The 10,799-nt window shown below is 45.8% G+C and overlaps 1 protein-coding gene across 4 annotated transcripts; it reads left to right on the forward strand.

Annotated features, from left to right (window-relative positions):
* The first annotated feature begins 1,105 nt into the window (after window positions 1–1,105).
* On the forward strand, window positions 1,106–10,433 carry Tm2d3 (TM2 domain containing 3). 4 transcript variants are annotated; one of them, XM_034500169.2, is made up of 6 exons: window positions 1,106–1,259; window positions 1,517–1,609; window positions 2,827–3,011; window positions 5,961–6,135; window positions 7,521–7,596; window positions 10,122–10,433. In XM_034500169.2, the coding sequence occupies exons 1-6, from the start codon at window positions 1,169–1,171 to the stop codon at window positions 10,285–10,287; spliced, it is 786 nt and encodes a 261-aa protein (XP_034356060.1). In that variant the 5' UTR covers window positions 1,106–1,168; the 3' UTR covers window positions 10,288–10,433. The 4 variants fall into 4 exon arrangements, with proteins under 4 accessions (XP_034356060.1, XP_034356069.1, XP_034356086.1 ...); XM_034500178.2 differs by having other exon boundaries at window positions 2,854–3,011; XM_034500195.2 differs by lacking the exon at window positions 1,517–1,609 and having other exon boundaries at window positions 1,107–1,259; window positions 2,854–3,011.
* Window positions 10,434–10,799: the final 366 nt, after the last annotated feature.

Raw genomic sequence — 10,799 nt, forward strand, 5'->3', positions numbered from 1 at the left:
TGTCTGTTGTCTGTGCGCTGCAAGAGTGTCTAGTGCTTACAGAGGCCAGAAGAGGGTACCAGATCCCTGGAACTGTAGTTATGGATTGTTGTGAGCCAAATGTGGGTGCAGGAAATCGAATCTAGGTCCTCTGGAAGAGCAGCCAGTGCTCTTAACTGTTGACTCAGCTCTTCAGACCCTGTATTTCTGATTTTAACCTTCAGAATACCTTATTGTCTTAGCACCTAATTAAAATAGCTTTATGTCAAAGAGAATTTAGTTACAGATTTATTTCACTAGGTGCGGTATAATTCAAATTAGATGCAGAAAAGCATCTTCTTTAAAATATTGATTTTCTTGATCATGAAGAGTAAAAGATCATAGATGAAACCAGTGTGCAAATTGTGACCATTTTAAAAACCAACATTTACTACAGGATTGTTGTGCGCCAAACACCACTTCGTGTACTCTTTCACTTATCAGATGTGCAAGTGGAGGAACGGGGAATTTGGGGAGCCCAAAGTGCATGTCAACAAAATACAGCGAGAGGCTATCAATAGCACGCTTCCTGAAGTATAATCGATGGAAACAAAGGAGTTTGCCAAGCAGTTCCCCCTCCTGAAGGTTGGTCTCTTGGCCGGGCTGAGCTTGGACTCTGCTCCTACGTGAAAATTCCACACACTTGGCTCTTGTCTCAGGCTCTGAGACCTGACCTGCTTTTCCTCAGTCTCAGAGGAACTCTAAAATCCGCGTGTTTTCCAGCAGGCTGTAGTGAAACCTAATGCAGGAGCCCTAGGTCCTGGTGCGTGGGACTCCGCCCTCTTGGAGCTACTTCCCTTGCTGCAAGGGTCAGCGGAACTAAAACCAGCTAACCACTAAAATCGCATCACAACCGTCTCCCGGACTTCCAATGGGAAGAGAGGGGCATCTCTTCAAAGGCAGTGAGGGCTGTTCTGGTCCAAGTTACTTCCTGCTGCTGCGGGTCCCCAGATTCACTCACTTCCTCGGGCCAACAGCACTCAGAGACAGGCGGCAGACAGACCACCCAACCTCTGAGCGGGGGAGGCAATGACGTCCGCGGGCAGAGTCCAGAAGCAGTGCGCCTGCGGGCCGCGCCTGGACACGCCCCCTTCGGCGCGCCTCCACAGCCCCGCCTCCTGGCCCGGAAGTGCGCACGCGCACCGGCAAAATGGAGGCTGCGGCCGAGCCGCTGCGGTCTGTCCGCCTCCTGTCCCGCGTGCTGCTCTTCCTGTCCCAGTGCTACATTCTGTCCGGCGATGGTGAGTTCAAGGCTGGGGGCTGCACCGAGCGAGCTGGTGTCAAGAGGGTCCCCGGAGCCGCGGGAGGTCGGCGACCGACGCCGCACTGCGCTCCAGCCCTCCCGGAAAGCCCGTGTTCCCTGCGTCGGTAGCCCAGGACCCGAGTCGACCCGGTCGTTTCCGTTTCATGAGCCATATCTGCCCAGTGCAGCCCCTACCTGTTAAGCACACAAACCAAGGGTATCCTATCCCAGGATAACATGTTTCTCTAATTGTAGGATCCTTAAATTTAGAGCATTCGCAGCCGCTGGCTCAGTCAATAAAGGATCCGGGCCCAACACATACATTCACCGTAGTTCCCAGGGCAGCAGGTAGTAGACGTTTTCTATTCTAGTAAATGTGCATATTTATATCGTGTAGTCTCCCCTATCCCCTTTCTGTTTTCGATAAATACTTCTTTAGTTTACGAAGCCGCCTTTTGTTTTGGCTGTTTGATTTGATTGTGGTGGTGTTTAGATATGTAAATTAAGGGCAGACTGCCGCTTTCAGTAGCCAGTTTTGGTGTTTGATTCCTTTTTAAATCTATGACTTACCTCTTCATCCAACCCCACAAGACTCTTCATTTCTGTTTAATTTTTATTTTCCACTCTCTCCCAGTTCCTTAACCAGTGCTGTTTTCCCATGAGTTTAAAAACAAAAACAATGCTTCCCGCGCTTCCCGAATGCTATGTGAGGAGCTGGGAGAAGAAGGGCTGGATAGATACAGGAAGTATAATCCGGGTGGGGTTGGCCTTTGGGGGGCGTGAGGAAATTACCCCTTTAGGACTTTTGTTCCCTCCTCTTTCCGGCCACTGTAGTTACCTTGATTTAAGGCCTTTTCAGCCTTGTCATTTGAACCTTCAACGCCAGGCCACATGGAGATAGGGACAATAGGGGGAAATGGTTTTTATAGAGTTGGCCATTTATAGAGTCATGCCACTTTCAAGTCTTCTTGTTTTGCTGAATGTATGCCTGCTAGCTCTTCAGGGTCATCTCTCTGGAGTTCCATTATTTCAGGGACTTGGACTTGGAAACTGGCAGAGGTATTTCATAGATTCTTATTGGACATACATACTAATACCAGTATTTCTAGAATTGGAGGCCTGAGGGTGTCAGTAGCTTCATTTTTCTATCAATAAATTTTGGTGAAAAGGACACTGGGTTGGATTTGAATAGCTGTGTGTTCTGGTTCCAGTTCTGTTAAATAGTCCTCTGGGATTTTGCATAGACTCTGCCTTATCCAAGCTTTAGTTTGTCCACTGTGCTGGTAGCCATTGGGTCTGACTTGGGCCCAGCCATTTCTCTGCGTTGTCTGTCATTGAGCACTTAGAGTTTTCATAGCCACCTGGGAAGCAGGAATGAAAGACTTTACTAATGTCTCACTAGTTACCAGGTCACAGCCAGCTGGGGACAGAAACCCTCTTAGACTGCAGGCATCACTGACCCCAACTCCAAGCTGTTTGCATTCCAGCACATGTGTCATTGCTGATGATGGATCACTCCTCCTTAGAAAGTTGCCTTTCACTGTTCTTTTGATCACTATCCATAGAGAGTCAGCTGTTCTCTCACCTCACAGAGAGTACTGAAATCCCTCCTTACATGATGAAGTGTCCAAGCAATGGTTTGTGTAGCAGACTTCCTGCAGATTGTATAGAATGTGCGACCAATGTCTCCTGCACTTATGGGAAGCCTGTCACGTTTGACTGCACAGTGAAACCTTCTGTTACCTGTGTCGTAAGTATTGTAGTTTACTTTTCCCAACTGCATGTTTTATAGCGTTAAAAGTGTAGCTTATAGTGGTCAGATATATATCATAATGATTTGATTGTGGTCTTTTACAACTTGACTGGAAAGTATTTTTAAATCTTTGGTTCTAGGAGTATATCTCAGTGGTAGAACATATGCTTAGGATATAGATGAGGTCCTGCCTTCAACAACCCCTGAGCCACTTAATTTTTTAATTTTTTTTCCAAAAATGAAAATCTTGAGGTGAGAACATTCTGTGCAAGGATGAAGACTAACACTAGTGTAAAACCTTAAGCTTGGCTGCATGTGGCTGTAATCTTAGTACGGGAGAGGCAGACACAGGAGGACCTTAAGGGCTTGTTGCCTAGTGATGGCTCAGTCAGTAAAGTGATTGCTTTACTGACTCAGGATCAGAATTTGGAACTCCAAGTTCAATAGAGAACTGTCAGGGAAGATGCCAGATGTCAACCTCTGTCCTCCACATGAAGGTACACAAATGAATACACACACACACATACACACACATACACGAACACATACCACATACACACTGAAGTAAAACATGACTATAAGTATAATCTTCCATTTCCTTCCATATCAAGTTAGTCCTGTTTTGGTTATAATGTCAACAGACAGGCTGGTTGTTGATCGACAATGTTGCTCTCTGGGGTTTGAAGATGTCAGTTCGCTAGCCTAAGTCCCCCATGAACGTCTGGGTTCTCAGGAGTGAGAACTGGGGTGCAGAGGGGATGGTAATGTCTCTTTGCCACAGATGAACTTACAAAGGGATCAGCTTTGTCAGTGGTGGGAGAGGCAGCGTAGCATAGCACCGTGGCCAGTGTCCCCATGGAGACCTCCCACTTCAATAAAGCAGGATCCATAACTAGGCCAGGGAGAAGTCTCAGGAGCAGTCAGAGTGAAGCAGAGTTGATTAAGGTAGGTGTTGAGAGAGAAAGCCGTAAGAAAAGGACAGTATGCACACCCAAGACAAGGCTGCTTGTCCCTTAAGAGTTGCACTTAGGCGCCTTCACAGTGGCTGTGAACATGATTCTGTAACTTTCTTAACTTAACAGGCTGTAAAGGCTGTAATTTACAATAAGATTTAATGATTCTTCTGATGTAAATGCTAATGAAACATATGATCTGGTTTACTTGGTTTTCTTAAGTTTAGCCTTCAAAATGAAAGTATGCAGTTGTTTCCTGGAATATGCTGTTTAGAGCTTTGGAATCCTAATACAACAGTCAAGGCTCCAAACATTTTGACCCTGAGCACTCTGTCTTGTCTTTAGGGAAGGAACCCTTGCTTCTATGGGCAGATTGGGCTGTATGAGTTGACTTGAGATTTTTTTTACTATCAGCTAGCAGGAACTAGCTTCCAGGGTAAGGGACTTCGTTCCCTTCCCACATCCCTGTAGATTTTTCTTCTTTCTCTTCAGTCTCATTTCTTCCTGGTGGAAAGATGGGTTCAGTAAATGTGTGGGATACCTGGTAGCTCTCTGGAAAAATAAGGGAGTGAACCTTCCAGGTAGATGAAAGGGTCGGGCGATTGCCTTTGTTGAGAGACACTGACCCTGGCCCCATTCTGGCGCTTCTGTAAGCAAAGCACACAGTCTCACCTTAGTTCTAAATTGTTTTCACTCTTTTCTGACTCAGTCTCTTGGGGTTACTTCTTTGTCCGTGATCATTTAACACATCAACCAGAATGCAGTCCACCTGAGAGCCACCTGGTGGCAGTACTGAGAACTCTACATGTCTTGTGTTCTTTTGAGCCCTGAGGCAGAATGAGGTAGAAAGCACACATCTTCCCCTCCTCCTTTTTCTTTTTTTCTTCAAAAAAAAATGTTTAAGTGTATGGGTGTTTTGCCTGCATGTATCTGCCACATGTGTGACATGTGTGTATTTGCCATTACATGTGGTGCCCTGGTGGCCAGAAGAGGGCATCTAACCAGATCTCCCTAGAACTGGAGCTAGAGGTAGTTGTGAGTCTCCAGAGCCACCATGAGGGTTCTGGGAATGAAATGTGGGTTCTTTGGCCCTTAGTGGGGGAGGTCTTTTTTTTTTTTTTAGTTAAAAAACAATGGTTTTCTTACAATATACTCTGATCATGCTTCCCCCCTCATCCTCCCAACCGCTCTACCCACCCAGCTCACACCCTCTTTTCCTTCTTAAAAAACAAAAAACAAAAAACAAAAACCCAAGAAACACACACACATACAATTGGAAACTAGACTATAAGCAAAAGACCAATAAGACAAGAAAAAAAATGCCCAAACAAAGCTATTTGAGACAAAAGTCTAGAGAGATACTCTTGAGTTCATTTTGTGCTGGCCCTCATCTGTTCCTGGGCATGTGACCTGCCCTGAAGGGTAGTTACTGTACCCAAGGAGACTTCAGTAGAGGAGACCAGTTTTCCCTTGGCAGATGGGTACCAGTTGCTGATAGTTTTTTGGTTAGGGGTGGGAGCCCTTGTCTTCTCCCCGCTCTTAGCACTGGGACCCTACCTGCAGTCAGTTCTTAACCACTGAGCCGTTTCTCCAGCCCCCCTTTTATATATTGTAAAAATATGAATACTCATTATTAAAAAGCTAACAAAAGTCACAGTGAAATACCACTCTGAAACACCCCTTTGGTGTTTTGACAGAAGGTTTCTCTTTGCAGCTTTGGCTGTCCTGAAACTCCCTACATAGACCAGGCTGGCCTCAAACTCAGCACCACCAGCCTCTGCCTCCCAAGTGTTAAGATTAAAGGCGTGCACCGCCATGCCCAGTCTACAGCCTTTTTTCTTTAGGTAAACTGCATAGATTTTTTTCCCTTGATGCTACTTATGAACCTGCTTCCTTTACATACTAAATATAAGTGTTTTAGAAATTTGGGTCTCTTGATGTCATAACAAGCTGCCGTATTGTAGCTGATTGATTTCGTGCTTTGGTCCTTAAGGATCAAGACCTCAAACCCCAGAGGAACTTCATCATCAACATGACTTGCAGGTTTTGCTGGCAGCTTCCTGAAACAGACTACGAGTGTTCAAATTCCACCACCTGCATGACCGTGGCCTGCCCTCGGCAGCGCTATTTAGCCAACTGCACCGTGCGCGACCACATCCACTGCTTGGGTAAGGAACAGAGTGTGAGGGAGCTGTGAGAAAAATTGTCTTTTCTGAGCTCACTCAAGAGCCATTATAACCAGAAACTTGAGAACTAAGTTTATTGAATTAAAATCAGAGTTCCTCAAACAAATCAGTTCTCAGAACGAGGTTGACAAACAGAAGGAAAAGCAGGAGAGCCCTAGTTCTCTTAACTTTCACCATCCTCTGTGACAAAACAAGAAAACTACCTCAGGTCTAGAACAGAAGTGGAACCTCACTCAGATTAGCTTCCGGCTGGTAGTGCTGATGGCATTGTACCCACCTGAGTGCATTGCTTGCTTTTCTCCCCCAGCTGTCTTCACAGAGGTGACTCATCTCTGAACTCTATTTCTGCTTCCTTTCCGGAAGATACCTGCCCCATAGCCTTGTCTTCTAGAAAGGCTATCTTCATTAACGTTCCCAGCTCGTGCACACTGTACACACTGCTCTTGACATTAACGTTCCCAGCGCGTGCACACTGTACACACCGCTCTTGATAACACCCGGTTCTTCTCTGGCACTTACTGTCATTCTGTGTTGTGTATAGCAACCTTCAGTAGCCCTAAGTCCCTTTCCCAAGCTGTGAACTCTACCTTCTTGGGAAGATCTCGATGATGAGCTGGGGTGGGGATGGGGGGCCGAGGTAGAGAAAGGGTGGGGTTGGAGGTGTGTGCTGGCATTTGTGGAGCCTGAAATTAGGGACCTCCTTGATCTCTTCCTGAGCCCAGAGCTCACCTGTTCCAGCTCTAGCTAGTGAGGCGGCCTGGGAGGCTTCCTGTCCCTGCCTCCTCACTGCTTAGATTGCACGTCTGCCCAGCTTCTCCATGACATCTGGAGATCCAAACTGGTTCTCATGCATGCATGCATGCAAAGTGCTTATCCATCAGGCCTTTTCTCTAGTCAGAACACAGTTAGAGTCAAGAAGCTAAGTTACCTTCAGAACCAGTTCTTATATAATGTGTTCTTATTGTTTTCTCATTATGGGATCATAAAGATAAAAGGCATTTTCTTTTAAGAACCAAATTTGGCTTTTCGTATTTAGGTCTGTAATCCTTCTGGAGTTCATTTTTAGTAGATGATCTAAGATGGATTCAGTTTTTATTTCTTTCCATGTGGCTAGCCCTAAGTTAACAATGCAAGCACTATATCCGTGTTTATAAATAGCAAAGAGTTTTGTGGGGCAGTGGGCTGTGCTCGAGCACAGGCCTCGAACCCCACAGAGTTTGTCTTAAACTGTTCGCTGTGGTAAATGCTTTTGTAAAGAGAGGTAACTTTTAAATTCCAAATTCCAAGGCCATTGTTGACAAGTGAGTCTGAGAATATTTTATGTTGCCCGTGTTTCAGTATATAATGTTCTTTTTTGGTTTTGGAAGGCAACCGGACTTTCCTTAAGCTGCTGTACTGCAACTGGACCGGTGGCTACAAGTGGTCGACGGCCCTGGCTCTCAGGTACACTTAGCCTTGCTGAGTTTAGATGCTCCTAGAGTTGGTTCTCTGGGTCAGTGGGAACTTACAGCACTGTGCTCAGTCAGGCTTGTCTCTGTCTCACCTCCTGCTTACGTTAGGTAGGTGCTAAGAGACAGATGGAATTGTTGGAGAGAGATGGAATTCTGGATCTGAGCTGTGCTAGCTTCTCCTCTGAGGTGTGAGTGACATGCTAGAGTTACTGTTGCTGCATTGTTAGAAACAGCCAGGGTTTCACACCCAAACCCACCTGAATCACTAAAATACTGTTTAAAGCAGTCTAGTGATGAATATTTTAAGTAATTTACTGTAGAGAGTAGTAATGTGCTCACTGAAAATTAGGAAAAATTTAAAAAATTAATTTAAACATTTTTGTTTTGCTCTGTGTGTATGTGTGTCTGTCTTTCTGTCTGTCTATACAACATACATGTGGAGGCCAGAGGACAATTTTGCCTTCTGCTTGGGTTCTTGGGATGAAACTCAGTCACCAGGCTTTGATGCAAGCACCTACTGAGCCATATCGCTGGCTCAAGAGAAACATTTTAAATTACCTATAATTGTGCTGTCTAATTGTATACCTGAAACTCTTACATAAAAACAAGTGTTGAACCTACACAGTGCTTGCCAAACAAGCATGCCCAGCACCCACTGCGGCAGTGCTGGTTCCCAGTATTGCCAGGGGCTGGGCAAGCTTCAGGTGCAGTCAGATGGTCAGGTGATTAATATAGAGCCTCTGGCCCCACTGTCACACAACACACATACACCATATACTACATGCACAAAAGGAAAGAAAATGCACTAAAGGATTATTAAACTTTTCAGCGGTGTTTAAAAGAATTATACCTGCTCTTGCTATGAAAGGAGAAACCAGGAGGGACTCCAGTCAAATGAGTGATGAAAGTTAGGCTATTTACAGCTGAAGTCTTAGTTCTGGCCCCAGACTTGGGGCCTGCAGTGGATGATGCTGGGACAGGGCTGCTCATCCGATTACTGTTGACCTTTTGGGTCAAATTCTTTGTCTTGGGGCTGTGCTGTATTGGAATGCCTGGTGGCATCCTGACCTACTACTGATTGTCAGGGCACCCAGTTTTGATAGACTCTCTCTGGGCCTTGCCAAAGGTCTCCTTGGTGGCAACATTGCTTCTGTAGTAGGATCTAGGCTTGAGAAAAGAGAAGCATCCTGCCTGAGAAGGGGGATAATTGAAAAATAAAAGAGGAACCCACAGCAGAAACTCAGCTGCGACAAATCAAGTCCAGTAGCTGGCCATATGCGGGCTTTGTCTGTAGTGATTCGAATGGAAACTAGTAACTGACCTGCAAATCTGTTTTTCATCTTGTTTCTTGAGATAGGTTCTTGCCTTGTAGTTCTAGCTGGCTAGGAACTTACTATGTAGTCCAGACTGGCCACAAACTCACAACAGTCGTCCCTCAGCCTCAGTGCTGGGATTATAGGTGTGGGACACCAGGCCTACTGAACCAGCCAACCAGATCTCCTCTAAATTTAAAATAATTTTAGTCTCACAGAAAATTGCAAAGGAGATAGAGTTCCCATGACAACCTTCTCATGGACCCTTACATTGTCATCATTTTACATCACACACTGTGCTGAACAACTGACTGGAAATATGAAAGCTTTTTATGTTGCAGCTCAACATGGGTTATTCAGAATGCTCACTCTTAGATGTCTGTGGTTTGCTCCAAAATGCTGTTGGTTCCATGGTCCCCTCAGATACCAAAATCCCTGGACACTCAAGTCCCTTTTATCAAATAGTGTAATGCTTGCATACAGCATACAGACATCCCATCCCTTCACCTTCCATCATCTCCTCAGCCTGGCTATTCGATCCAGTGTGAGCCCTGTGTGAATGCTTGTCACTTGTGGGTAAAGGGAAGAGTTTTCCCTGTCAGTACAGGCGTGTTTTCTCTCAAGAGTTGTGTTCAGCTGGCTGAGATACAGAGCCTTCCTTTGGATCCTAAGGGCTGACTGCTCTGCTCTGGGCTGGGGTAGGACACCAACAGTTGGCCACAGTGAGTACTTGTTGGAGCCGGTGCTCAGGCTCCTCCCCTGAGCACTGTGATGCTTGCTTTTAGCTTTTTCATTATTTCCCAGTAGTTTTAGATCTTAGAATTAAAAAGACCTTTAAGGATCACTCACAGTGCTGAACTTTAGAGAGAAGTACCTAAGATTAGGTGACTTGATCTGCGTCCGCCAGGTATGGCAAGTGTTCAAGACTCGGTTCCTGCCTCCACACCAGCACTCTGCAAGCTAGGTCCCTCAGTGATGGTCATTTCTGAAACAAAAAATGTTGACTTTCGGAATAGCCAAAAATTATGTGTTTCCTAATTCTCTCCTGCATCCAAGAATCAAACCCAGGCCTCACACATGCTGAGTCCTTGCTTATCTTCTTGCCTGTGGTTGTTTGGTGTTGTAAGGGTGTAGTTGTGGGGCTTCCATCCCCTCAGACCCTTTCCTACCGTGGAGGAAACCCCGTTCTGCTCATCTTTTGCAGCATCACCCTTGGGGGCTTTGGAGCCGATCGCTTCTACCTGGGCCAGTGGCGCGAAGGTCTCGGCAAGCTCTTCAGCTTTGGTGGCCTGGGAATATGGACCCTAATCGATGTCTTGCTGATTGGAGTTGGCTATGTGGGACCAGCGGATGGCTCTTTGTACATTTAGCTGTGGTTATGTGCTTCAGAGAGCAGTGTGTAGAGTCCTTTGTGGGGAGATGGACATGGTGTGAGAGGGGTATTTATGTTTTTAATGTACAGCATCTGTACTTGGCTTGCCTTAATGAAGGTGAAATAAAGAAATGGAACACTGAACCATAACAACTTAGAACTTTTTATTTGCGTGCGTGCGTGCGTGCGTGTGTATGTGTGTGTGTTTGTGGTGGGGGGGCGGTGAAGTTAATCTTAAAGCCAAAAAAAAAAAAAAAAAGGCAGAAAGTCCTGCCTGCCTGAGTGTTACTTTATCTCCCACCTTCAAGTCCTTCAGCTTCAGCGGTCGGGGATGGGCAGTTATTCTCTGTAGCAGGATAATTTCCTGCTACTGCTACATTGTATTTGCAGTGGAGCTCAGTGATTGGGCAGTAGAAGAGGAGGTGGAGCTGGGAGAAGAAGAGGAATGAGAGGAGAGAGAAGGAGGCTAGCAACCGTGGAGGAGGACGGCTGGATGGTTCGAGAGCAGTC

Source organism: Arvicanthis niloticus, chromosome 1 (assembly GCF_011762505.2).
Source record: "Arvicanthis niloticus isolate mArvNil1 chromosome 1, mArvNil1.pat.X, whole genome shotgun sequence".
In the NCBI taxonomy this organism is placed as follows: Eukaryota; Metazoa; Chordata; class Mammalia; order Rodentia; family Muridae; genus Arvicanthis; species Arvicanthis niloticus.

Coding starts and splice junctions, on each gene's coding strand:
- Tm2d3 (XM_034500169.2), top strand. CDS start 1,169: ATGGAGGCTGCGGCCGAGCCGCTGCGGTCTGTCCGCCTCCTGTCCCGC. Junction 1,260..1,516: donor CTACATTCTGTCCGGCGATG/GTGAGTTCAAGG, acceptor CTCTAATTGTAG/GATCCTTAAATTTAGAGCAT. Junction 7,597..10,121: donor TCGACGGCCCTGGCTCTCAG/GTACACTTAGCC, acceptor CATCTTTTGCAG/CATCACCCTTGGGGGCTTTG.